Source organism: Elephantulus edwardii, unplaced genomic scaffold (genome assembly GCF_000299155.1).
Source record: "Elephantulus edwardii isolate Elephantulus edwardi_28Jun2011 unplaced genomic scaffold, EleEdw1.0 scaffold00463, whole genome shotgun sequence".
Taxonomy (NCBI): domain Eukaryota; kingdom Metazoa; phylum Chordata; class Mammalia; order Macroscelidea; family Macroscelididae; genus Elephantulus; species Elephantulus edwardii.
Genome location: NW_006400213.1, coordinates 458,546 through 486,231, shown reverse-complemented (window position 1 = coordinate 486,231; position 27,686 = coordinate 458,546). Strand labels below are relative to the sequence as shown.

The 27,686-nt window shown below is 53.8% G+C and overlaps 3 protein-coding genes across 3 annotated transcripts; 2 read left to right on the top strand and 1 right to left on the bottom strand.

Moving 5' to 3' along the window:
- The first annotated feature begins 12 nt into the window (after nt 1–12).
- Nucleotides 13–16,891, top strand: VPS9D1 (VPS9 domain containing 1). The gene is made up of 17 exons (XM_006902864.1): nt 13–111; nt 7,998–8,073; nt 8,851–8,943; nt 9,042–9,204; nt 10,410–10,521; nt 10,604–10,666; nt 10,999–11,051; nt 11,236–11,323; nt 11,430–11,515; nt 11,717–12,180; nt 12,817–12,946; nt 13,235–13,443; nt 13,864–13,948; nt 14,366–14,470; nt 14,743–14,828; nt 16,471–16,553; nt 16,778–16,891. Exons 1-17 carry the CDS (start codon nt 13–15, stop codon nt 16,889–16,891), a joined length of 2,109 nt encoding a protein of 702 aa, XP_006902926.1.
- Nucleotides 16,892–16,908: 17 nt separating this feature from the next.
- SPATA2L (spermatogenesis associated 2-like) lies at nt 16,909–18,658 on the top strand. Its single transcript, XM_006902863.1, has 2 exons — nt 16,909–17,211; nt 17,882–18,658. Exons 1-2 carry the CDS (start codon nt 16,909–16,911, stop codon nt 18,656–18,658), a joined length of 1,080 nt encoding a protein of 359 aa, XP_006902925.1.
- Nucleotides 18,659–19,570: 912 nt separating this feature from the next.
- On the bottom strand, nt 19,571–25,330 carry CDK10 (cyclin-dependent kinase 10). The gene is made up of 13 exons (XM_006902862.1): nt 25,211–25,330; nt 23,914–23,986; nt 23,217–23,288; nt 22,437–22,539; nt 22,234–22,315; nt 21,926–21,993; nt 21,483–21,535; nt 21,301–21,370; nt 20,855–20,914; nt 20,532–20,655; nt 20,265–20,404; nt 20,056–20,108; nt 19,571–19,665 (listed from the first exon to the last, which is right to left on the bottom strand). Exons 1-13 carry the CDS (start codon nt 25,295–25,297, stop codon nt 19,571–19,573), a joined length of 1,080 nt encoding a protein of 359 aa, XP_006902924.1. The 5' UTR covers nt 25,298–25,330.
- Nucleotides 25,331–27,686: the final 2,356 nt, after the last annotated feature.

Sequence of the window (27,686 nt, the reverse complement as noted above, 5' to 3'; positions counted from 1 at the left end):
CCGCCCAGCGCCATGGCCGCTGCGGCCGGGGACGTCGCGATAAAGCCGCTGCAGAGTGCTATGAAGCTGGCCAACGGGGCCATCGAACTGGACACCAACAACCGACCCCGGGTGAGGCGAGGTGGAGGCAGGGGCGGGGCCTGGCGGAGGGCAGCCCCGGGGCGGAGTAGGGGCGCCCGAAGCTGACGGGCAAGGGCTGGTTGGTCAGGCGTCGGAGGTCGCGCTCGGCACCCCTGGGCTGGGCACTTGGGGCGCTCACGGCCAGCAGGACAGAAGGCGGGCTCGGACCTCGCTCTCCTGAGCGACCGGGGACAGCCCTCGGCCTCCGGCCTCGCGTCGGCGTCTGCCCGGGAATCCGAGCTGTGGGCGCGTTTCCGGAGGGCTTCGGGCATGCCTGTGGGGTGACCTCCACTTTGCAGGGCGTGTGAGCGTCCAGATTCCCAAAGGGGACCGCATTCGGCAAAGGTTAACTGCCTGCCGGGCGCGGCGGCTTTGCTGCCGTTTCTAGCATCTCCTGGGTTTGTTTGCAAGGAAATGTGGGCAGGGTGGGAGCTGATTGTTCTTGAGATGGGAAGCTGGCTCTCGGGTGGAGGCCAGCTGGACCACAGTGGACCTTCCAGGGCGGGGAGAAGGCTCCCGGTGCCACGCCAGGCACCCTGCTGCTTTTCCCGGGACTTACCTAGGCCAGCAGGTCCCCACAAGCCGGAACCCACCGGGGTGCTTAAGTCTCTACGCCCACTTAAAGACGAATGACCAGACAACTGAGTTCCCAAAACCAAAAAGATACCAGAACTTTGCTCCCTGAACCTGGAAGAAGAGGAGCGCTCTGTTCTGGCGTTCGCACTCACCCCGGAACGCACAAAGGATTTCCCAGAGCCAAAGGCAGGAAGCGATTCTAAAATTTACAACTTCATCCCCTCATTAGTATTCCAGCAAGTGCTTTTTGAAGCCACTGAATTATTGGTTCTTCAGTCGTGACATGTAAGAAACATTCCTTCATGTAGGTGCTGTCAAGTAAGCCCTTAGAGTACAGAAGAACAAAGTCCTCGGCGGTCCTCAAGTGTCTGCTGTGGATAAGCCCATGGTGGTGGCCACTGCCTCAGTCCATCTCAGTGAGGATCTTCCGCATTTTTACTGAACCTCTATTTTGCCAAGCCTAGTGTTTTCAAGGACAAGCTCCTCCTGACCTCTTCACAGTAAGAGATGAAGTCTCACCATCTTTTCCTCTAAGGAGCCCTCTGGCTGTACTTCTTCCAACACAGACTTGTTCTTTCGGCATCCATGAAATACTCAGAACTCCTGGACACTCCACAGTTCAAAGACATAGATTATTCTTTTTTTTTTCTCATTTTATTACTTTTTATTAAAAATATTTTTCCTATACATTCATGTTTCTTAATTGACATTATGTTTTATACAATCATTCCCATACGTTGTATTTTATGAAATTAATCACGACTGAACTATGCCACCGTTACTCAGTCTTTTCAGGTCCCCATCAGATCTTTCCCATTTCCTTCACCCTCTCCTTCCACCAACCAAATTGTGCAAGCCTGTGATTTCATCCCTACACCCCTCTTCTCTCATCACTTCCGCCCTTGGATCACCATACATGTTTTACAAATCTTACAGTTTCACAATAATGATCTTATGCGGTATTTGTCCTTATAAGACCAAGTTAGTTCAGTCAGCATAATGCAGTCTGTCCCAAGTTAAGCATCACATCACAAAAAAATAATCCGTCAAGACCTAGTGGGATTCATAACAGTTATGCAAGAATGGTTCAACATAAGAAAAACAATCAACCTCATTCAACACATTACCAAAGTGAATAACAAGAACCATATATAGAACAGGTATTTGACAAACTCCGACACCCCTTCCTGGTTCAAATACTCTACAAAATAGGAGTAAAAGAGAATTTCCTCAACATAGTGAAAAATATATAGGGAAAAACCAAGAGCCAGTATCATTCTCAATGGAGAAAGTCTCAAAGCATTTTCCTTGTGAACAGGGACCAGACAAGAATGTCCACTGTTTCCACTTTTTTTTTTAATTTTTTTTTAATAATTTTAATGAACATTTACAGAGAATTTGGATTTCCATTCATTCATTGCTGCACTTCTCTCCCCGCCCAGCCCTCTTCCCCCGCCCCCCAGTTCGCTCCTCTCTTTCAAAAGTAAAAGAAAGACTCCTTCCCTGGTACAAAATCCCCCCACACCCCTCCCACCGCCCCAAGTACATTCCACTATGCAACCTTAATTGTGGACTCTTGTGAAAGACATAGATTATTCTTCTTGAGTCTCCATGTAAATTATCCAGCTTTCACATGCATCTGAAACACCTGAAAATAGCAGGCTTGGTTAGGCATGTCTTTGCTTTAAACTGGTATCTTTGCTCTTCAGCACTTTAAAAAGGTCCTTGAACAGCAGATTTGCCCAGAGCAACATGTCATTTCAATTCTTGTCTGCTGCTTCCATGGTGGCTATTATAAATCCAAGTAAAATGAAGTCATTGACAACTTCAATCTTTTCTCCATTTATCATAATGTCATTTATTGGTTCAGTTGGGAGGATTTTGTTTTCTTGATGTTCAGATGTAACCCATGTTGTTGTTGTTATGTGCCATTGAGTCACCTGCAACTCATAGTGACCCCATGTACAAAAACGCTGAACCCTGCTCTATCCTGAGCCAGTCCGTCTCTGACACACCTACACCTATTACCCCAGTTATTGTGTTGGTTCATCTCATCCGGGGTCTTCCTCTCCTATGCTGACCTTCCACCCTTCCAAGCAGTTCTCCAAGGAACTGGCCTCTCCTGGCAACATGCCCAAAGAATGTGAGATGGCACTTCAAAATCCTTGCCCCCAAGGGGCAGCCTGGCTTCACCTTCTACAAGACTGACCTGTTTATTCTCTTGGCAGTACATGGTATATTTAATACTCTTCTCCAGCACCATAACTCAGTGGCATCAATTCTTCCGTCTTCCATTGTCACTGTCCAGCTCTTTGATGCATAGCAAGTAATTGCGAAATCCATGGCCTGGATCAGGTGCACCTTAATCTCCAGACTGACATCATTGCTCCTCAGCACTTTTGAGAGATCCTTGATAGCAGCTTTCCCCAGAGCAATTCATCTTTTGATTCCCTGACTGCTGGTGCCCTGAGTGTTGTATGTGGAGCTGAGCAAGTTGAAATTATTAACCTCAGTCTCATCTCTATTTATCATGATGCTGCCAGTTGACCCAGTGCTGAGAATCTTGTCTTTTTTTTTTTGTTTTATACTAGTTTATTTACAAAATTCGAATACATTGTTTTTCAGACCAGATTCTTCCAATTTCCCTTACCCCGCCCCCCACATAAAATTGTACAACCCCATGATTAATCCCCCTGCCCCCACACATCCTCATCCCCTCTGCTTCCACCCCCCCCCCCTTGGATCCTCATACTCATTCCACAATAATGATTTTATACAATGTTTGTCCTTGGGATTGAGTTAGTTCACTCAGCATAATGCTCTCCAGTCCATCCCAAGTTAGATAATAATTTACAAATTCATTGCCCCTTCATCCTGTGTAGTTATCCATTGTGTGAATGTACCATTTATAATTTCTCAATCCATTTTATTGTGGTTGGACATCTGGGCTGTTTCCTTGTTCTTGCGATGGTGGATAATGCTCCTATGAACATTGGTGAACAAGTCTCCGTTTGTGCCTCAGTTCTCATTTTCTCAGGGTATATTCCAGGCAGTGGAATAGCTCGGTCATATGGAATTTCTATGTTCAGCTTTTCGAGGACGCGCCAAACTGCCTCCAAGAATGGTTGTACCATTTTACAATCCCACCAACAATGTATAAGAGTCCCTCTCTCACCACATCGTCTCCAACATCTATTAGTTGCCGTTTTGTTACACTTTGCCACTGCTACTGGAGTGAGATGGTATCTTATTGTGATTTTGATTTGCATCTCTCTTATTGCCAATGATTTGGAGCATATCTTCATGTGTCTGTTGGCCATTTGAATATCTTCCTCTGTGGAAATTATTTTTTTTAAATCAATTTATTTTTATCATTACTATTAATTTTAGTGCAAATTTACAGAGATTTTGGATTTCCATTCATTCATTGTTGCACTTTTCTCCCTGCCCACCCCTCCCGTCCAGTTCTTTCTTCTCTTTGAAAAGTAAAAGAAAAATTCTTTTCATTGTTACAGAATCCCTCCTCCCAAGTCCACTCCACTATGCAGCCTTCATTCTGGACTCATGTCATGACAATAATACCTAATCATATATACCTTTTAAACAGTTTCTCTCTCTCATCTGTTTCAATGCAGTATACATAATTTATCCCATCCTTCTCAGTCTCCCCCAAATCCCTATGTCAGTCCCATTTTACAGCAGTGGCACTAAGCAGTATTTGTTCTTTTGTGACTAAGATATTTCACTCAGCATAATGTCCTCCAGGGTCATCCGTTTTGAATAATATTGCATGAGTTCCTTGCTTTTCAATGCAGCGTAGTATTCCATTGTGTGAATATACCACAGCTTCTCTATCCATTCTTTGGTTGATGGGCACTTAGTTTCCAACTCTTTGCTATTGTGAACAAAGCTGTGATAAACATGGGTGTGCATATATCTGCTTGGGTGACAGTTATGGTTTCTTTGGGGTATATTCCAAGTAGTGGAATTGCTGGATCAAATGGTATTTCTATTTGCAACTTTTTGAGAAAACGCCATACTGCCTTCCACAGTGGTTGCACCATTTTACATTCCCATCAACAGTGAATAAGAGTTTCAGTTTCTCCACAACCTCACCAGCATTTGTTGTTTGCTGTTCTGTTAAATTTTGTTCCTCTTAGTGGGGTGAGATGGTATCTCATAGTTGTTTTGGAAAATTCTTTCCATATCTTTTGCACATTTTATAATTGGGTTATCATTCTTCTTCTTGTGGAGGCCCAGGGGTATTCTGTAAACTTGTTATGAGACTCTTGTCTGAGATGGTTATTACCAAGTGTTTGTTCCCAGTCCGTAGGTTTTCTTTTCACCATGATAATAGCATGGTACTGGTACAGTGATAAGAGACTGCCAAATACAGCCAGAAACTTACAATCTGAAGAGGATAAAATTGATGAATGGGACCTTCTGAAGATTAAATCATTGTCTTCTTGATGTTGAACTTCAATCCATATTGAAGGCTATAGTCCTTGACCTTCAGCAGCAAACGCTTCAGATCCTCCTCAGTTTCCATGAGCAAGGTTGTGTCATCTGTGTAAAGTAGGTTGTTGATGAGTCTTCCTCCACTCCTGATGCCACATTCCTCCTCATACAGTCCAGCCTCTTGAATAATCTGTTCCATGTATCAGTTGAAAAGGTATGAAGACAGGATGCATCTCTGACATTCTTTCCCTGATTTTTACCCATGCAGTGTTTCCTTGCCCTGTTCTGACCCCTGCTTCCTGGTCCCAAGTACAGGCTTTGCATGGGCACAATCAAGTGTTGTGGTATTCCCATTCTTCTCACGATTAGCCAGTTTGTTGTGATCCATACAGCCAAATGCCTTTGCATAGTCAGTGAAGCCCAGATAGGCATTCCTCTAGAAGTCTTTGTTTTCAGCTCTGTGTGATATTGGTGATAATGTCTCTGGTGCCACAGCCTCTTCTAAATCCAGCCTGTATTTCTGGTAGCTCTCTGTTGATGGACTGTTCCAGTCGTTTTTGGATAATCTTTAACAGGATTTTGCTTGCATGTGATATCAGTGATGTTGTTTGTTGTCATGTGCTTTTGAGTCGCTTGAAAGTCATAGTGACCCTGTGTACAAAAGCCATAAACCCTGCTGTATCCTGTGCCAACATCACTGTCTCTGACACACCTACTTCCATTAACCCAGTGACTGAATCAATCCATCTCATCGAGGGCCTTCCTCTCCTGTACTATCCCTCCAGCCTCCTAAGCATGATGTCCCTCTCCAAGGATCGGTCCCTCCTTGCAGCATGTCTAAAGTATATCAGATGGAGCTTCAGAATCTTTGCCTCCAAGGAGCAGCCTGGTTTCACCTTCTCTAGGTTAAACCTGTTTGTTCTCCTATCAGTTCATGATATATTCAACACTCTTCTCTAGCACCACAGCTCAAAGGCATCAATTCTCTGTCTTCCCTCGTCATTGTCCAGCTTTCTGATGCATAGCAAGCAATTGCAAAGACCATGGCCTGGATCAGGTGCACTTCAGTCTCCAGACTGACATCATTGCTCTCCAGTACTCTGGAGAGGTCTCTGACAGCCAACTTTCCCAGTGCAGTTCATCTATTGATTTCGTGGCTGCTGGTACCAAGAGCGTTGATTGGGGAGCCAAGCAAACCAAAACTGTTAACAATTTCAATCTCTTCACCATCCATAATGATGCTACCAATTGGCCCAGTGGTGAGAATCTTTGTTTTCTTGATGTCAAGCTTCAGTCTACATTGAACGCTGCAGACCTTGATCTTCTGCAGCAAGCACTTCAGGTCCTCCTCAAACTATTCAATAATTTCCAGACCATATTTGGTCACCCTTTTTTGGAATGGGAAAAAATGTGCATCTCTTCCAGTCTGTTGACCAGTCCTCCAGATTTCTTGACACCTCTTGGTGAGCATGTCCAGGACAGCGGCTGTCTTTTGAAATATGTTGATTGATACTGAAGGCTGTAATCTGACTTTCTTCAGTGAGCTTTTAAAATCTTCACTCTCATCAAGCGAAATTTCAGCAAGCAAATCTGCATAGGGTAGGTTGTTAAATCTTCCTCCAATCTTGATTCCTCCTTCTTCTTTACATAGTTTTAGGTTCTCAAAAGATTTCTCAGCATACAGATTAAATAGGTACGGAAAAAGGATTTAACTCTGATACAAGCCTTACCTGATGTTAAACTATACATTGTTCCTTTGTTCTGTTTGGAAAAACTGCCTCTTAGTCTATAGATTTCACTAGGATCTCTGTTCTTCTCAATGTTATCCATAATTGGTTATGATCCACACAGTCAGATGCCTTTGCATATTCAATAAAATACAAATAAATATCTTTCTGGTATTTCATGCTTTCAGCCAAAGGCTATCTAACAGCAGTGCTATGCCTGGTGCAACAATTCCTTTTAAGTCCAACTTGAATTTCTTCCACTGTCTTGTCAGTGTACTGCTGGAGTCATTTTAAAGGAATAGAAGTATTTTACTTGTGTGTTTTATTGATATTAGTGATATTGTTCAATAACTTCTGGTTCCATTGGATCACCATTTTGAGGAATGGGAACAAATAGGGATCTCTTTGAGTCAGCTGGGAAGGTAGTTGTTTTCCAGATTTCTTGGTACAGATGAGGGGGCACATCCAGGGCCACCTGTGCTGAAACACTTTAGGTAATATTCATCAGTTCCTGGAGCCTTCATTTTCTTTCATTCAGCTCTCATTTCATCATTTCTCTCTTTCACTTTAATTTCTCTATGTTCAAGAGCAACTTATCTCATAAAAGAGAAAAGTGAGAGTCAATGCTGAGCCTTTTCCCAGCCCTGTTTTGCCAGAGAGATGTAGGGAGAGGGCAGGGCAACCTGCCCCAGCACTCGGTGCCACAGGCCTCCAGGAAGAAGTGCTTGGGCATTGTTTGCAGGTGTGGAATGGTTTGATGGACACTACCTGATTAGGCCCGTTTTGGGCTGAAAGCCATCTGCTCAGACTGGGCACACTCTGGGCAGAGTCTGTAGGGAGTCGTTGTGTTAACCCTGTGGCAGCATCCCTCTGGTGGTTCAAGGTAGGAAAATGCACAGCTTTCTGTGTGATTCACAGCCTCAGAATACCCGCTGGAGTGTCAGCTCTGCACCATCTCTGACTTGACGGCTGTAAGTGAGAGTGGTGTAGACTCGATGCCTCCAGTAGCTCACGATGACCAGGAATTTCATTTTCCCATTAGGACACCAGGCAGGTGCAAGGGACTCTTTTACCTCTGCGAGCCTGACTCCTGTTGTTTCTCTTCCCCGGGCACAGGAGGCATATATAGAATACCTGAGGAGCATCCACTACATCTCCCAGGTTCTGCTGGAAGAGGCCGAAGCCACCAAAGGTATGACTGCTCTCAGCCTTGAGGCTCCTCCCTGCACCAGGCCCATCCCCAGAGTTTAGCCTTGGGTGAGTCCTAGCCCTGGTCATCTCCTGTCATCATGGCTAGTAGCAGATGACAAACCAGCGGCACTCAGCAAGTACTGGCCACCATAGTGTGATGCAGGGGCAAGAAGGGATGGGTTATGTGGGCAAAAGGATGAGAGTGGGTGGGTCATTGTGGAGGAGTCACAGAACCTCCCAGAGGCAGTGGCACTATGCCCACTGAGGGATGGAGGAATAAGGTCTGGGGAGAGCATTCTGAACAGAGGTTTGTGCAAAGGCCCTGAGGTAGGAGTGGGTGGCATGTTCACAGAAGGCAGATGGAGAGGCTGTCCCAGAAGCTGTCAGAACTGGACAGTTGTGCAGAGCTCCCTAGGCTTCAGGGCAGGCAGGGAGTCATTCTGATGAGAGTGAAAGGCCTTGAGTACTGTGAGTGGCGCCTGCAGGCAGGCCTGTGCAGACACAGATGGACCAGGGGGTGCTGAGTGTAAAGTTGTGCTCTCAGAAAATCGGTGTCAGATGACACAGGGCCTCAGGGCTTATCTTGCCTGAGTTGGGGGGCTCAGGTGAAGCCCCAGTGAGAAGCAAAGAAAGGGAGGCGAGAGAGCCAGGCAGAGGCTGGGCTAAGTCCACAACCTGCTTTGGAGTCAAGAGAGAAACCTTCCGCATGGCTAGCTTTCACTTCAGCAAGGAGCTGATGACAGGTGAACTAACTGCCTTTATATCTCCTGCTCCCCAGAAGTTGAGGAAACAGTGCCCCCAGACACCTCAAAGATGCTGAAGCTGGCTGAGCAGTGTTTGGAGAGGGCCCGGTCAACTGCTGCCAAGCTGGGTGGGTCTCCAGGAGGAGGTTTCCTGGTAGCCCCAGTTGGTGTCTCCTTATGGAACCTGGACATCCATCACTGACCCTTGTCTGTATGTGGCTCCCAGGGAAACCGTGCCTGAAGCCAGCCAAGCCTGTGACTACTGCAGTCCCCTCACCAACCAGCCGACACCGCCGGGTGTATTCAGATGAAGGTGGGAAGCTCTGTCCCTTTCTACCTCCTGAGATCTTTCAGAAGCTTCAGATGGTAGAGTCGACAAACTCTAAGAAGTAAGATGGACTGACCAGATGGGGTATGGGGCTGAGCTGGGGGATCAGAGGTCAGGTAGCATGAGCTGACCACAGAAAGCTCAGTCACACTACATATTTCTAAAAATGAATGACAAACAGTAAGAAAACAAGACACTGGAAAGAGAGACAGCAGAAACAGACCTGCAGAAGTCTCTAGATAGCATTGCAGGAGAAACAGCTTAAATGAAGTCTCTTTTCTGTATCAAGGAGAAAACATAGAATCTAATACTAGAGATAAAGACTTACAGAAATTTTTAAAAAAGTGACTGAGTTACTTTCAAAATCTATTAATAAATAAATTAAACTACTTTCTAGTAGAAACTGACCCCAGAAATGAAAAGGCTAAAAGAAAAGGACAACATAAAACCCCCTGGGTGGACAAATTTACAGTAGCAGTGTAGACAGAGCTAAAAAGAGTTTGTTAATTAGGAAGAAGTTAGAGGAACCTATAATTTTCCATAAAAGAAAAATAAATAAAGATACAAAAAAAGAGCTAGAAGGCCTGGCACTTCACTGGTGTTTCAGAGGAGAGGAAACAATTAGAAGGCACAGTCATTATTTGGAAGCAGCTGGACAGTTTCGTAAAATTTTTGAAAGACACCAAGATACAAATGCAAGAAACCCAGTGACTTCCACACAGAACAAAGGCAGTGCTCTCCTGGCCTCCTGGGTCTCCAGGAGGCTCCCTGCAACTCCGGGGCCCCTCCTTTCCACAGCGGTTCTATGGGTGGCCCAGGGAGACTCCCCTCCTAGGACAGACAGGCTTTCTCTGCTGGCCCACCCTCTGCGTCCTGAAGACAGGAAGACATGTATGTAGGACTGAAAGCTTTCTTGGTGGCACAGCTGTGGGTCAGTGTCATCAAACACTTATGCATGTTGCAGACTTAGATATACAGCCCCTTATGGTGCTTTTTAAAGAGTTCCATTTATTTGCCAGACGTGTATAACTAGTTTTTCATAAAAGTTCAGATTTCTCGCTGCTTTTGAAAAATAAAAGTCTTGATAGTACCAAATACCAGGCCCACAGTTTCTCAGGGAGCTGTCACCCCAGAACTCCCTTCTACACATGGTCTTCCCTGTCACTACCCCCCCGAAACCAGGTCTCAGAACCAGGTGGGCGGGAGGGAGCATCATCGTGACCCCTGGGCTTCCTGGGACTGGACAGCTGCTGTCCCCATCTCCAGGGAGCTGACACCACTGGAAGAGGCCTCCCTGCAGAACCAGAAGCTGAAGGCAGCTTACGAGGCCCGCATGGCCCGTCTGGATCCCAGCCAGGCTGTGCAGAAGACGTCCCTGGTGAGCTGCCTTGGGGATGGCCTGGAGATGGAGGGTAACTGGGGGCCAACTGGAGTGGCTTACACATGCCTTCCCTTGCTAGACCCTGTCCCTGCAACGGCAGATGATGGAGAACCTGGTGGTTGCCAAAGCTCGAGAGGAGACAGCACCCTTTCTGACTGTTCCTAGTGTCCCTCGGAGACGTTGGGAGTGCAGCCATGGGGAAGAGGGTGGGTGGGAGGATGGGTCTGGGGTGGGTGCTCGGAGTTTTGGAGAGGAGGGGTTCTCCCCTTACCCTGTTCTCGGCTCTCGCCTCCATGTCCCATTCCCCATACATCTTCCTGGGAACAGCTGCCCCATGTGAGCGCCCATCTCCAGTTCAGCCACTGAGCCTGTGTCCAGCACACCCTCCTGGTCCCCGCGTGCCCGCAGTGCACATGTGCAGTGAAGGAGGGTCAGGGCTGGTCAGCCAGTGAAGGCTCCTTGACCTGTGTCCAGCTCCAGAGGAAGATGGAAGAGCGCCGGCTGCGATTACAGGAAGCAGCCAACAGGTGTGCCCTTTGCACCCTCAGCAGATGCCCTCCTTAAACCTTCAAGCCCCAGTAGGTGTGCCCTTACACTTCCAACAGGTGTGTCCCTGCCCCCATCTTCCAGGGCTGCATTCCCACACACACACACACAGAGCCTTGGGGTGAGGGCTGTCCCTTCAGCCACAGCCCACCTGTGTCCCCTCAGGAGGTTCTGCAGCCAGGTGGCCCTGAGCCAGGAGGAGCGCGAGCAGCGCGCAGTCTATGCTGCGGTCCTCGAGTACGAGCAGGACCACGTGAGTCCTGCACGCATGAGGGAGGGGCAGAGCCAGGGAGCCCTGGGGCTGGGGTTGGGATTCTAAGTCCTGGGAAGTGGCCTCTCCCAAGCCCCGTGTCCTGCAGGACTGGCCAAAGCTCTGGAAAGCCAAGCTCAAGAGGAGCCCTGGGGACCTGTCGCTGGTGACCAACTTAATGTCCCACCTCCTCAGGTACTGGTCCAGGCACCTGGACCTGTTGGCCTTGGGTCCTTGAGAAGGGTGACAGGCCTGCACTGTGCAGGAAGCCCAGACAGTGCCGGCTGCCAGCCACCTTTGCCTGCAGCCTTCCCGAGGCAGCCCTGTGGAGGGGGTGTAGGGGTGACTGCTATCGAGCTGGGCGGTTGCGAACCAGCGGTCCACACCTCTCCGCAGCCTGCCGGACCACCCCATAGCGCAGCTGCTGCGGAAGCTCCAGAGCGCTGTCTACAGCACACTCTACCCGTTGGTCAGCAGGACCACCCTCGGCAGCGTGTGCGCCCCTGGCAGCAGCTCAGTGCCCTCGGACGGGCCTGTGGCCCCTGGGAGCCGCCGCCTGCGCGCCTCTCAGAGCTTACACTGCGTTCTGTGCCCCTCGGAGCCTGTTCCACAGCCCCCGGACGGACCCACCCACAGAGGAGCGGACAGCCCCGCGGGGCCTCGCTCACCTCTGGGGGACAGTGCATCAAGTCTGCGGGACAAGGACAGCTCCTTCGAGGATCTGGAACAGTTCTTGAGTACGTCTGAGAGATGGAGCATGGGCTCCGGGGGGCGGTCCGAGCTGCAGAACCCTGGAGCCCAGAGGCACCCCTTGCTGGAGCCACTGAAGAGCACCGTGAAGGACATCCACAATGCCATCGGTTTGTGTGGGGCCATGCATGGGCATGTGGGCAGGTGAAGGACATAGATGAAAGGTGGGCACTGGAGATGTGGGGGACGGGGTATCATGAGCAGAAGCAAAAGAGGGGCAGGGCCTCTTTGGACTTTATGGGCCCAGAGGCAGTGAGGTTGGCTTGGGCCTGGGCCGTGGGTTGGGGGTTCTCCCCAGGACAGCAGCCAGATCTAGCCCTGACCTGCAGAACCCCCACGGTGCCCACTCACAGCCCAGCCTGCTGGCCACTCCCATTCCTGTCCTCTGGCTGTGGGAATTTTTAATGTAGTGGACACTAAAGGACAGCCTTGGGACAGCAGGCTATCTGCGGGGTGCAGGCTCATGGTTTTCCAAGCACTTGAGAGGGGAGCCCTGCAGTCAGAACTCACACACTCCCAGGCCCCTCCCAACCCGAGGGGTATAAGAAGGGCAAGGTGGCATGGGGTGGATTTGAAGGTGATGGGAGGGGAAGACCATGGAGCTGGCCAGGAGGGCGATTGATGCTGACACTGACCCTCCAGAATGGTGGCCAAGCGTCTGGGGTGAGCTGCTGGATCTGTGGGGTGGCACTACCTGACCCTTAGCTATCCCCCATGGCCTCATCTGCCTGCATCCACTTCCACAGACAGGTTGCTCTCACTGACCTTTATGGCCTTCGAGGGGCTGAGCACAGCTGCTGCCAAGGACCGCTGCGTGGCATGCATGGAAGAGGCCTTCTTCTCCCCACTGTGGGCTCCCCTGCTGGCCTTGTACAGGTGGGTGTGACCAGAACCTCACCACTAGTCACTTCCCCCTGTGGACCCAGGAAACACCTTACCAGTGATTACACCCCACTGTGGGTAAAACCACACCACCAATCTTTCCGATCCCAGGGTCTCCATCAGTGGACTCTCCCCATCTCTGAGAGACATGGTCCTCAGAGTATCCAGGGCCATTTGCTGGGGACATGCTGACAGCCATCCAGCTGAAGCTGTGCCCTGATAACCATGCCCTGTCCCAGACCGGAGCCCCACGCTGGAGGCTGAGTGGCTTTTTTGCCCCAGGAGCGTACACCGAACCCGTGAGGCTGCCCTCAGCAGGAGCATGGAGCTGTACAGGAATGCGACCCCCACCGCCCTGGGAGTCCCTGCCAAGCTCCTCCCCCAGGACACTGAGGTCCAGGGCTCAGGCACCTACCCCTATCATGCTGCGGTCCAGGAGCTGGGGCTTCTGGCCCTGGAGAGCTGCCCCCAGAAGAAGCTGGAGTGCATTGGTGAGGGAGGGGTGCAGGATGGCTCTCAAGACCACCTGGACCTCAGCCATCTGAGCTGCAGACCCTCTTGCTGTCAACCCTGGGAGAGGGAACCCTGCCTTACACAGAATGAGTGACACCCACCCTGGGTCCTCTCTAGATACAAAGAGTACACCCAGGTCCCCCTCCAGACACAAGAATGAGTGACACACCCCTTGTCTGCAGGCCTGCAGGAGCAGAGGGGCAAGCTGACATATTGAGGATGGTGGGCCGGCAGCAGGCTTTGGGTTGGGCACGCAGTCTCCTGTCATTCAGCCTCTCCAGCATGCTGTCCTATTAACATAGTGGCCCCAGCAGCCCCACCTGGCCCTGCCCACAGGGCTCTTGCTCCCTTGCCCAGCCCCCTCTCGAGTTCTCACCCAAGGCTATATGCACCTGCAGTTCGAGCCCTTCGGGTCATCTGTGCCTGTGCAGAGGATTGCTGCCGTGCCCAGGAGGCTAGGCTGCCGTCCGGGACCACTGCAATGTGAGTGGAGGGGCGGACCTCAGCAGGACACTGACAGCCCGCTGGGCTAGGTTGGGTAACTCTTCTGACATCTGGTGAAACTCAGGGTCCCAGAAGGACCTCTGTAGGCCCTCAGGTATGCATCCAATGGAGGGAGGTAACCACTGGACCACCCACACCTTACAACTGTGCGGAAGTGGGGGGCCACGTTGCTTCACCTGGGCATAGGACTTGGTCCCTGGACTGGCATCCCTGTAGGTGTTGCTGAATGAGTGAGCCCAACACTCCCCCTGCCCAGAGGCCTAGGCCTTGAGAAGGGACCCTACTCACTACATCACCTGTTCTGAGCCTGTGCCAGCAAGACTGGTCCCATTTTGGCTCTGGGTCCTGGGAGTGGGGGTCACTGCACCCTCTAATAGCCTTGCCTGTACCCCACAGTGGTGCAGATGACCTGCTGCCCATCTTGTCCTTCGTGGTGCTGAGGAGCGGCCTGCCCCAGCTGGTGTCTGAGTGTGCAGCACTGGAGGAGTTCATCCATGAGGGGTGGGGGCCCCTGGCTGGGGTGTGGAGGGGAGCAGCCAGCTCTTGGGTGGGGAGAAGGGGGAGGGGAGGGGTTGAATCCCAGGGCCAGCAGCATGAGCCCTAGAAGTGGGGTCCACTGTCTTGTTAACAGAGATCAGCCTTCCCAGTGGCTTCACCAGGCTCCTGTCATTGTGCTCTCTGCATAGCATCTGCCAGGGAAGTGGGCTGTCCAGGGAGGGGACATTGTCCTGGGATGGCCTTTTGGTGAGCATGCCTCTGCTGATCCCTGGCAGGTCCCTGATTGGAGAGGAGGGGTACTGCCTGACATCACTGCAGAGTGCCCTGAGCTACGTGGAGCTGCTGCCCCGGGGGGCCCTGGGCAAATAGCCAGCACAAGCTGCCCACCTGCCCTGACACCACATTCCTTGGAGTCTCCCAGTGATGGGACAGTTCTGGGGTGGTCCACTGCGTGCTCCCTCACCTGATCAAGACTAGAAGCCTCGGCAGCTCTGGGGACCAGAGATCACCTCTTTCAACCCCAGCTCTGAGCGTTTGAAGAGGAACCCAGAATAAGCACCCAGTGGTCCACCAACGTGGCAGTGGACATAGCTCCAGACCTCGGTGACACACACGGTGCAGTATCTGTGTAGCTACCAGTGCCCTGAGCCTGTTGCCTGGCATTAAGAACCAGAACCTTGGCAGAAGCCAGAGGCAGGCCCATCAGGCCCTGCAGCTAAGCGGTTTATTTCTTGCACAGGGACTACTTTTGTGATGCCCAGAGTCACCTTACCCAGGCAAAGCCACCTGAGCCCAGACACACACAAACACTTCTCCCCTCCCGCCTCCCCCTCTCACCTTACCCAACACACACACAGTGTCAAGCTGTGTGGGCCTGAGTGCCCAAGCTGCCCACTCTGTTATATGTTCCTGAGGACGCTGACCTGCAAACTGAAAATAAAGAGGTGACTTCTGTTGCCCCCTTCCTAGTCTATTCCACCCCACTCTACTCTGGGCAGGTCAGGCAGGCACATTACAGCTCCTGCTGACCACCAAGGAGGCAGAAAATGCCAGGGTGAAGTTGACCCAGCCTTCCCCAGCAGCTAGAGTGCTGAAGGAAACCCTACGAGAATGGAGTGGGCAGGGTGGGATAAACATGGGGAAGAGACTGGCCAGATAGCAGGAGTTACTGAACCCTCAGGCCTACTTCTCATTGCCAGCCCACTACAGCCCTTACCCACCTTGACAAGTATCTTTAAGAAGACAGGCGGCACCTTCTCCGAGTTTAAGTAAGACCTTCAAGGGCAAGTGGTGACTGGGCCTGTGTCCCCAGAGAAGCTACCCATGGATTGGGGTCGAATTGGGTTTTCCTGACCAAACCCTCTTGAATAACCCATCCGTCCAGCTGGGTCCAGGACCCACGGGTCCCCTGTTGGGTGTTCTCCACCCCTTTCCAAAGGACCTTACAGGTGGAAGAATCACCTCTATGCTGCTCAAACCTCCATGTGTACGTGAGTCACTTCCGTTCTGCTCATATCCCCTCTTCAGGCCAATCACCCTTTGGGCGGGCCTCAAGAGGTGTGTGCGCCAAAGTCTCGCCCTTTGCTCACTAGCCAATCACCGTTCAGATGAGTGGGTTTTGGGTGTCACGCCCATTAAATTAACTGCCCTTCGGCCAATCACTGTTCGGATGTGGCTCTTTGGGGCCGTTGCCCATGTCCTGCCTCTTTACAGCCAATCACTGCTCTGACTAGTGGAGGAGCAACGATGGATATTTACACCACTATATGGTCCTGCCCGGTGCCCGCCCTCTTCTCCCTATGGCCCTTTCACCCTCATATCTGGCTATGCCTAAAGCCTGGCTCCGCCCCACGCCTGCCCTCTCCAGCCAGTCTGGCAATGTCCTCGTTCATTTGCGGAGAAAGCTTTGCTGTCAGTATCACGCAGTTGCTCGGCGAAGCGGCTGGCTTCACTCTTGGTCCACATCAGCAGGCCTGTATACTGGTTCGAACGTCCTGCCTCAGCTCAGTCCCCTGGCCGCATCCGCCAGGAAAGCTCCGGCGAGGGGCAGGACTTGGATCAAGCCCGGCCCCCGACGTCAGGACCAGTAGGTGGAGTTGAGGCTTGGCGGAAGTGCTCCGTAGAGGGCCGGCTGAGGCTAAGCAGTGAGCTAGACCGTCCAGCAGCTACCGCTGGGCCCACGGCATGGCTGGCTGGGAGAGGGCTCCGAGGTCAGCAGGGGCTCAGCTGAGGGTCAAGATTTTCTGACAGCAGGAGCAGTGAACGTATAGAGTAGGGCATCCAGCTTGGGGGGCCGGGGTCCCCATGTAGGAGACTGAGCGTGCCGTGGGTGCGCAGCTGACAGGGCTGAAGATCTCCAGGCTGAAGCCGGTCAGGGAGCTGAGCAACGCGCACAGCGTGCAGAGCGGGAGGCGCCGGCCCTAACGCCCCTCGCCCCCAGGATGGGCAGCACATCGCTGTCCGAGGACTATCGCCTGTGTCTGGAGCGCGAGCTGCGGCGCGGGCGTGCGGGCGTGTGCGGAGACCCCTCGCTGCGCGCTGTGCTCTGGCAGATCCTGGTGGAGGACTTCGACCTGCACGGGGCGCTGCAGGACGACGCGCTGGCCCTGCTCACTGACGGCCTGTGGGGACGCGCAGACCTGGGGCCCGCGCTGCGCGGCCTGGCCCGCGCCTTCGAGCTGCTGGAGCTGGCTGCTGTGCACCTGTTCCTGCTCCCCTGGCGGAAGGAGTTCACCACCATCAAGGTAGGGCGCCCGGGGAAAGGGCCTCGGCTCTGCCAGGGTGTAGAAAGTAAGGACTGTTGGTCAGGGGCGTGGCATTTGGGGTGGACATCGCAGGCCTCAGAAGGTCCAGGGACTGTGAGAGTGGTGGAGAAACCCCTGCCCACGCCCATTAGGGTAGGCAGAGGACAGGCTTGAGGCCTGCTTCCCTGTCCCGTAAGACTTGCACAAATCCGTGTTCTCTCCAAAGGGGCCTTGCTCCCCAGTCGCCATACCTGTTCTGGGACAGGTATGCGGGAGGGATTCGCGTTATCTAATCCTAGTGGATAAAACTGTCAGAACCTTATGTACAAAGGAAGAGACTCGTGGGGAGCACACGCTATGAAACAGGCAGGACTTGGAGGGACCCCTTCAGGGCGGGGGAGGTGCCAGGCCGTAGGAGGGGGCAGGGTCGCTGGGTATCTAGAGCTAATTCAGATTAGGGAGGTAGTGGCGTCACCGTGCACGTGGGCGAGGTGCGCCTCCAACAGTTGCCAAGGCAACGGCACTCTCGGGAGGTGCGAACTCCACAGGGACACCAGCTGGTGGGAGCGAGGCTCCCTCCCCAAACTTCATTCATTCAGACCAGATGTGAGGTCCAGAGCTCTGGGGTCTGGAAGCAGAGGCAAATGACCCGTGGCTTTGGTGCTTGTAGACCTTCTCCGGGGGCTACGTGCACGTGTTGAAGGGCGCGCTCTCAGAGGACCTCCTCACCAGAAGCTTCCAGAGGATGGGCTATGCTCGGAGGGACGACCACCGCCTGACAGTGACCACACCGCCTCCCACCTGCCAGCTGGTGCAGGTGGCCTTGGGCTGTTACGCGCTGCGCCTAGAGTGTGAGATCATGGATGAGGTACTGGCCCAACTGGGCACCAGCCTGCTGCCGGCTGAGGCGCTGCTGGCGGCCAGGCGGGCCAGTGGGGACGTGGCCTCCTGTGTGGCCTGGCTGCAGCAGCGGTTGACCCGGGCTGACGAGCCCCCTCCCCTGCCCCCACGCAGCTCTACTGGCACATACGGGTGCTCCCTGGACCTGTACCGGGGCCTAGAGGAGGACGAGGGCTCTGAGGAAGAGGAGGTGGCCAGTGTGTACCGGGATACCTCGCCTATGGTGGCCCCGCCTGCCACAGGGCCAGCTTATGAGGGGAGACTCTGGGAACAGAGTGCCCAGGTGTGGGGTGTGGGGGGCCCAGCCTGGGAGGCCCCGGGTGACAGCCCTCCCTACCGGGTCTCAGAGGAGGAGCCCGAGCTGGCCCCCTTCTGTTTCCTCTCACTGCAGCATGGGCCACCGTCTGACATGGATGTGGCTGGCCCTGAAAGCTTCCCAGCACACAGCTGTTTACCACCTTCAGGCTTGGCTGAGCCTCCCCTGCACACCTGGCTGCCACGCCCAAGGGGAGGTGCCCTGGCTGGTGCCCCGCAGGCCGGGCCTTAGCCCTATGGCAGCCATCAATAGTTCTGGTCACTGAGTGGTGCTTATCTGGGTTTAAGCCTGTCCACTCATGCTGGGGAAGTCATGTGCAAGACCATGCTGGTAACAGGCAGCTGGCCAGCACTTGGACCCAGCTTGTGCATGCTGGACAGGGTGCTCATCTTCCCCCACAGGGGGTCACTGCCCTCCCCATTGTTCCTTGTGCCCTGCATGCCATGCCCAGGTCACCCACATCCCTGCAGCCCCTCCCCTGCCCCAGGCACTACCTCCAAGTGTCTGTCCTGGCCAGGCTGAAGGAGTGGAGGAGGCTGTGCACCCAGAAAGGGGAATAGAGGCCGCGGGGCAGGGAGGGAGGGTAGAGTGCTGTCCCGGTCAACCATCCTGACACTGCAGTGGTGGGTCTGCACCAGTGGGCGAGACAGGCAGGCCAGCAGCCCTCCAGACAGGGCAACTACTGCCCTCTTCGCACCTGACCAGCAACCCTTCTTTACCCAGCGTCCCAGCTCTCACCCCTACAACCAGCACTCGGGGTGACCCCTGTGGATGTCATGTGATCCTGAGCTGCAGAAGCACATTAAAGTGACACTGTGTCCATGATGCTTTATTTCTGAGCCCATCTCTCAGGAGGCTCATGAAGACCTGAAACCACGTTCCGCCCTGGTCCCCACCATAGTGTCCTTCCCACCCAGAAAGTCGGGGTAATGGGCTGGGAGGAGATCCTCAAGATGCTGCTGGTCCACACTGGTGTTTCCACCAAAAAGGGTCATCTTCTCAGAGGTGTGGCCACCAAGGGAGAGAGCAGAGACCTCTTGTTCATGATCAAGCCCGTAGGGGCTCTGCCTCGCCAAGGCCAAGGGCAGGGCGAGAATTCCCTTCACCATCTGTCAGCCATGACTACTCCTGGACTCTGGCCGATCACAGCCGGCCACGCTTGCTGGGACCCTCAGTGGCAGGGGCAGCGCGCTTGTTGCGGTGGTGGGGGAAGGTGGGCATCAGCTCCGGCTCACAGGCTGTGTATGGACAGAAGCCCCTCAGTGCCTGGGGTCTGCACCTCTGGACCTGGGGTATCCTCTGCCCGTAAGACTCACAGCACCCCCAACCACATGAAAGCCTTGAGGTCATGGGGCAAATGTGAGGTTGCTATTCCACCCTGACACCCCACCTTGGACAAAAGGCCACAGGCTAAGTGCTCTGCTGGGGTGGAGCGATGGATGGGCACCGGATGGGCCCAGTACTAAGTCGAAGGGTGGGCATTAGGTAGGCCCAGCGAAGGAGAAAAGAGGTGCAGGAAGACACAGGGAGGGGTCAAGCGAGAGGGCAGCAGGTGGCTCGCGAGGGGCGGGATGGGAGTAATGAGGGCTGAGGGGGTGGGCAGGATCCCAAGGGCTGGAGGAACTCACGCAGGGGCTTCTCCTTGAAGTAGGAGCTCTCCAGACAGTCCCCGGCAGTTGCCCTGCGGAGAAGAGGCTTCAGTGAGGGGTTCCTGGCCCTCAGTGTGAGGAGTCCTATTCTGGTGTCCTATTCTCAGCCCCAGGGAAAGGACAAGACTTGAGTTCCCACAGAGGAAGGGGTCACAATTTGTCAGGAGTGTGAGGGACTGGGTCAGCACCTCTTTTTGGGGTCATACATGAAGAGGAAGTTAAGTAGACGCAGCCCAGCCTCTGAGAGCCACGGGAACTTGTGCTTGAGGTTGTTGTATGGCTGCTTCCTCAGGCTGTACTGGCCGGCCAGCGGCAACTTCGAGAAACCCTGCGGAGAGGTGGGGGCTGACAGCCAGCTAACAGTGAGGGGTGGGCACAGGCCTGAGAGGCATGGTAAGTAGGTGGAGGAACTGGCATAGCCAGTGGACAGCAGGTGGACCAGCCCTGGCACTCACCGGCCAGATGTTTTCACTGGGAGTCCCCAGGAGCTGCACAATGAGGTCTATCTGATGGATCTCAGATGAACCAGGGAGAAGAGGCTTGTGGGCCAGCAGCTCAGCCAGGATGCAGCCCACGGCCCTGGGAAGGGGGCAGGGGCTTTACTCACACTCATCCAGCGTTATGTCCATCAACCCCCAGTACTGGGGCCAGAGGACATATTAAGAGACCAAGAGGAGAACCTCCAAACTTGGAGAGCCCAGTCCCTGTTCTCCTTCTGGCTGGCAGAGTCCAGTAAAGCCCGGCCACTAGCACCCCCACCTCAGCATCCCCTCCTCACCACATGTCAATACTGGTTGTCTGCGTAGGGGTTCCCAGAAGCAGCTCGGGGGCTCGGTACCTGCACAACAGACAAACCCCTTGATCTGGCCCACCTTGTGCCTACCATTGGCTTGTCTCCACAGGAACACTGGAGGTTACATACTATAAGACAGCTGTTGAGGACCCAGCCAAAGGTCAGAGTGAAACGAAATAAAACATCCACAGAAAGCCATGCCTCTGAGATAACCCACCCCAGGGTCCACTTAGGCAGGGTGGATATGAGACAGCAACTGCTTCCTCCCATGGGCAGCCTCACTTGTCCCGTGAGCTTTGTTATCCCAAGCCTAGAGTGCAGTCCTAAAGTTCAAAGATGCACAGGACCCCTCTGAGCTGTGACCAGGCACCTCCAGCCTGCCACCCACAAAGCCCTCCTAATAAGGGCCACCACAGTTCCACAAGACTCACCACAGGGTGACCACCTTGGGAGTCATTGGCTTCACAGGAACACCATAGGCCCGGGCCAGCCCAAAGTCCGCTGAGATAAGAGACAAAGACTTGAAGCTCACGTAGGGCAGTGCTGGGCACTAGACTGACCATGTGGGATCATCACAACCACCCCATGAGAACATGACAGGTGTGGGACTCACCTGTCTTCACACAGCCCTTGTCTGTCATGAGCAGGTTGGAGACCTTCAGGTCCCTGTGGGCAAGATACAATGAGCACCAGGGATGGGCCCCCCAGTGGCGGTGGTGGTGACATGCCCTGCCTGCCACAGAGGACCTCTCACACATGGGTGATGACTGAGAAGGGGGCAAGTGTGTGAAGCCATTTCCCAGAAGACCCCCAGATGTGGCACTAAAGGCCACGCTCCTCTCAGCACCTGGCACGAGTCACAGGACATAGGGGAGCTCTACACCTGCACTTGTTGGACGGAGGACAGGGCTCCTCAAAATGATCTGGTCCAGGACCCCTCCTCACAAGGCAGTTAGTCAACTCCCAGACATCATGACCACACACGACCCCTCCCCATATCACAGACTCACCCCACCCAAGTGCCCCTAAAGCTCCTGGCTCTTTGCCCATGCTCACCTGTGGATGACGAAGTTTGTGTGCAAGTACTGGAGGCCTCTAAGCACCTGCAGAGTGATGCACTTGACCTATGGAGAGGGGTGCCACTCAGCACAGGCCTGAGAATGTGCTCGCCCCAGGCTGACAGCACCTGTGGTCATCTAACGGCTTCAGATGCCACCAGGATCCATGAGGCCAGGGTATAGACCAAGTCCATGAGGAGCCTGGCCTGTGGGCATAACATGCACCCTGAAACCTCGCCCCAAAGTGTGAGGCCATGTCACAGAGGCAGTGGGCACGTCCCCTGACCCTGTGCCCCTACCACTCACCTGAGCCTCTGAGAAGGGTGTGGGCATGTTCTCTAGGAGGCTGGCCAGGTCCTGCTCACAGTAACCCATCACAAGGAAGATGCTGGAAAGGAAGGAGACGTGCCATGTCCTGCCCTGCCTTTTCTCACTGAAGTGGCAAGAACAAGCAGGGCAGAGGCAGCAGGCAGAGGACAGCAGCAGGGACAGGAGGGAGGGCTGCACACCTCTCCAGGTGGTTCCCCACAACCACCTCCTTCAGCTCCACGATGTTGGGGTGGCGTAGGCGCAGGAGCAGGGTGATCTCGCGCAGGCTGCTAATGGGGATCCCTGCACACAAGGGCCTCGATGAGCAGCCCATAAGGCCTCAGGGGCCCTCCCCTCCCCTGCACCTTTCCCCCTGCAGAGGGAAATGACACTTTAAACCTTTGACCAAATCAGCACCTGCGGCCCTACTTGTGTGGGATGTAGGGTGTCGGGGTGGGGTGCTGAGGAGGTGAGCAGGAGGGCATGGGGCCTCTGGGGTCCAAAGGGCTTGACCCTGGCAGCAGGAGAGGGGAGATGACCTCGCCTCCCAGAACCTCACGACACCTTGCTCTTCAGTTCAGTTGACATGTCAGCATGCACCAGGCACAGGTCTTCACACTGTATCTTATCTCTGGTCACTACATTTTAGCTCACTGCATCTCAACACCCTTCAATTTACCTCAACTCATGCCTTCTGCCTTGCCTCACTCTCTCCTCCCCTCATACCCCTGCACTTCACCTCACCACTCGTGATCTTAGCCCACCTCACTACACTTCATTTTACTGACCTCACTGGGTTTTATCTCAGTGCACTCATGGCTGGTAGGTGGGCTTTGTGTGCCCCCACTAACCACTATATACTCTCCTTTGGACAGGGGCAGATTCCCTCACTCTTAGTCCCCAGGGAGCTCAGTCCTCAGAACATTACTAACCACCTGTGGAGACCCACTGAAGCCCTAGTCCCCACTACCTCCACTCACCGTCTTTCTCCTTGTCCATTCGTACCTTCTTCAGAGCAACAACTTCATCTGTCTGGGTGTCCCGGGCACGATCTAGAAGAGAAACACATCCCTAGTGGAGACCAGCCTGGTCCTTGGTCACAAGCTCCCTCCTATCACACACAACATCCAGGCATGGCAGAGCTCTGCCTGCCAACTCAGGGTCTATATCCATCTTTGGATGCCCTGACACTGCACCTACACTGAGCCCACAGCCATGTCCCTTGGGCACTTCTGGAATTGAGGTGGTACCTATGCACAGATTTCTGTGCTGGGACCAGGCGTCCAGAGGTTAAGAAACATCCATGAGAAGCCTTCTGTTGAGTTGGGGCCAGAATCACTGCTCTGTGTCGTCTTCTGCTATATTCTCTTAGCGAAAACACTTTGTCTAGAAGAAATCCTACCTACCGTGTGCAGGTGAGATGAGGTGCTGACCCTGTGGCTGCCCTGGAAGTCCTACATTTTGTTAATGTGACAGCCACCCATATTTTGTGATTCCTCACAAACAACACCAAGGGTTAGCTCCTGGCATTTAAGGTTTTCAGAATGCTGGTGTGTGCAAAGTGAAGGCTGACTAGCGTTTGTGTTTGCACTATTCACAGAGACGACGCATGAATACCTTTCCAGCCCTCCCCCATGGCAGCCCACCAGCGTAGGTTCTAGCACTTCTGCCACTCACACACAATGCCGTAAGTGCCTTCTCCAATGCGATTTAGCTTCTCGAACTCTTTCACACTCCGACATCGTCCCAACTGAAAGAGAGGAATGCACTGGGGTGGGGAAGGTTCTCTTACAACTCACAGAACAACCTTGGGTGGACACTTCTCATGTCCATTCTGTGTCTATCCCATACCACTTTCCACAGTGGATGATACTTCAAAGTCCTCCGCTGCACTAATCACACTCGAGTGCTCCAGTCACAAGTGGCTCATGGTGGCTGTACCAGATGAGGCAGAAAAGAGAACACTGCTCATGTCTCTACAAGGCCAAGGGCAGTGCTGTGTTTTGTTTCTGTAGACAGAGGCCAAGGGGCTTCACGAGGTATTTTTTAGTGGAGACAGTTCTGCGGCAGAGGTGGTGAACCGTCCCCTATATCCACATATCTTTGGAGGGAAGTGGCTACCCGGCAGGCAGTCCATGTTCCAGCCCTCCCTGCAGCTAGAAGTAACCACCTTACTCAATTCTGGCCTAAGGGATGAGAGCAGTCTGACGTCCAGCTGCAGAAGCCTGCGCGCCTCATTTTTCTCAAGCCTCGAGATGGGCTGGGATTTGAAGAGGTACAGGTGAGCGGAGTTCCCGCCTCCCTCGGGCAAGCGGCTGCCTGTTTCTGGAGTTAGGGAGGACGACCTAAACCACTGGATTCAGGTGGTCTCTGTAGCAGCAGCAGCTGTACCCTCCTTTCAACACGTGGTGTGCTCATCTTTGGAACTGGGAAACGTGTGGCAAAGCTCCTACCCGGGAAGCCCCTCTGGTCTTGTGCCCCTGCCTTCATGACCACAGCTCCATCCATCTCCCTTCCCGCCGCTGCTCCCTGCAAATGGACTCCGGGAGCTCCTGCTCAAATCGTGGCTCCCCGTGCCGGGAAGGCACCCTCCCACCTCCCGGAGTGTTCCCGAAACACCCCGCCACTCCTGCGCTGCCCTCCGCTAACGAATGTCCTAAGGCGGTGGCGTGACCTGCCAACACACCCCGGCGCCGCTGCTCCAACGTCCCGCCGCGAGCTGTCAAACGGCTCAGGTCCCTTCTCATCTACAAAGTGGAACGCAGAGCGGCCCTCGCACACCGGCCACCCGCGACCGGCCACCCGCCGGCCACCCGCCGGCCACCCCCATCCGCGCCCTCGCGAGCGACGCTGGCACTGCCGCGCCCTCCCGTGCCGGAAACTGCGGCGCCTGAGCGCGACACCAGAGCGCGCGCGCTTCCGCCCGGCCCGCCGCCGGCGAGAGCGCAAGCTGCCCAGCGGCTCCCCGCCGTACCCTGTGCTCCGGGGGCACCGTGAAGAAGCCTTCCTTACGGATGCACTTGAGGCGGATCTGCTCCGGCTCCGGCTCGAGGTCGGCCATGCCAGGAGCCGGCCCTACTCCACGGCGCGCAGGCGCAGATCAAGTTCCCTGAGCGGCACTTCCGGGGCGTCTGTCCTTAGCAACGGTTACTAGGGGATCCTCTGACCTGCGGCGGGCGAGCCTGGGAAAGGCTGTGCTTTAAAGCCATCGTGCTTTACGGCGGCAGGCGCGGCTGGGGCGACGAAGGGGCCGCGAGCACAGGAGGATGGCCGGTGGGGCTCCGGAGTCGCCTGACGCCCGGGCAAGTTCTGGGCATCTTACCCTCTGACCTAGCCGGAGGCGGGCAGTGCACGAGGGCGATGGTGGAAGAGCGGCAGATGCTAAGGGGAACAAGTGTAGGGAGGGAATGGACATATTGGAGGGGCGGCTACTTTGAGTATGGACCGAGGAAAGGAGTAAAGGAGACGTAAGTGAGCCAGAAGCCCAGGCCCAGGGCCTGCGGGGCCGGCTGAAGCAGGTGTGAAGGCCCGCGGCCCTGGGACCAGGGCGCCAGACTTCTGATGCGTGGGTGGAGGGAATGTCAGGGGACAGAGAGATCAGAGATCCCCACCATGCCAGGGTTAAGAACCTCTCTGCAAGGGAGCTCTGGCGGCCTAGTGGCAAGAAGCTGCATTGCAATCCCAGAGGTATGCGGTTCAAACCCACCAAATGCTCTGCTGGAGAAGGGGGGCAATCTCCTCCTGTACCAGTCAGATCTGATTTGACGGCACACACACACACACACACACACACACACACAAATAAAAATAACTTCTCCAACGAGAGGTGGGTCAGTTCTACCTAGGATGGACAGGTGAGGACAGGCACAGGGACTGAAAGTGGCAAGCCTCTAGCATTTAAGAAAAGTGGGCTCCTTCTGTTAGACTTCCCCAGGGACAGTTTTAAAACTCACTTATGCAGAACCACCTTTGTCATATCTTCATGCTTTTCTGATTCTGGAACATTGTCTGCCCTAATCATCACTTGAGTTATATACACATGAGCGTGTATGTACACGTGTGTACATTAAATGCACATAGGTGCGTACACTGTTGCGTACTTTCCAGGGCCCCAGAAGACAGGCCAGGGCCCTCTGCAGCCTCTAGCCCAGTCTACTCCCCAGTGCTGTGCTGCCACCCAGGGGCAGTGCTGACCTGGACCTGTCAGCCCAGTCAGCAAAGGCAGCCTCTGATGCAGGACAAAGCATGTCTACTACCTGTTGCCACTGTGGACTTGTGGAAGATCAGGATGTCCGGAGTAGGCTCACACCTGTCCTAAGAGCTACAGGGGAAAGTGGTCAGCTGAGGATAATTGCAGCAGATGCCATGGCAGGCCTGCCTAATGGCTCAGTTCTCCTAGACAGCTGACATACTACTTCCAAAACTGTTGGTGACCTGTCAGCACCACTTTGGACACAATGCAGACCTGACATTCTCCAAATGGGCCCTTTAATACCAGGTCAGGCCACAGTCAAACTCAGAGCACTGGGGCCTCTGAGGGGTACATCTCACACAGCGTCACCCTCTTCAAGTGTGGGGTTGTTACTTGTAGCACTTAAAATTGCAACCAAAGGGTCTGGGAAGGTTGTCAACTGCTGCCCCGCTCACGCTCAGCAGAGCAGCCATGGCCTCAGAGGCCAGCCTGCCAAGTCACTGTAACCACAGGGTACAGTTGGCATGAGTCACTCTGGCTGCACACAGCCTGGGAGCAGGAACGGTTCAGGTGGTCTCCAGGGCAGACGCCAGTTCACCATGGGACAGCTGTAGTGTCTCACATGATGGACAGCTGTCCAGCCATTGCCGTCCTCCTGCAGGGCTGCAGGTTCATTCAGGGTCCTGTAGGTGGTAGGCATCCACCGTGCTGGGGTTCCTGTGACGGGCGAAGGGACCCCAGTGGGCATACTCCTTGATGGTGTTCTGCTCCTCGGACTCTGTGGAGGTGAAATTGGAGAGGTTCTCGTTGGAGGCGTGCGTGACAATGATCTCAGGGACGTCAGGCTTCGGGTTCCAGTTTTTAGGCTCACAGTTCTCTAAAGAAGGGAATGTCAGTGAGTGAGCGTGATCAAAATCATGCTATCCCAAACAGTATTTTCCACTGCATTTTATATTTAAACTGGAGAGTTCATTTGAGTAGTAATTTAAAAGATGGTTTCAAGTATTAAGCTAATTTAAAACTTTCCCTTCATGTCTTTTAAACACACAACATACTTATTTTGAAATAATGACAGACTCACAAAAATAGCACAGAGATGTCCCAGGTGCCACTCCACTCCGTCCCTGTGTCCACATCCCTTCTGCACTCCTGTCCCTTTGTCCACACCCCTTCTCCACCCCTGTCCCTGTGTCCACACCCCTGTCCCTGTGTCTGCACCCTTCTCCACCCCTGTCCCTGTGTCCGCACCCTTCTCCAC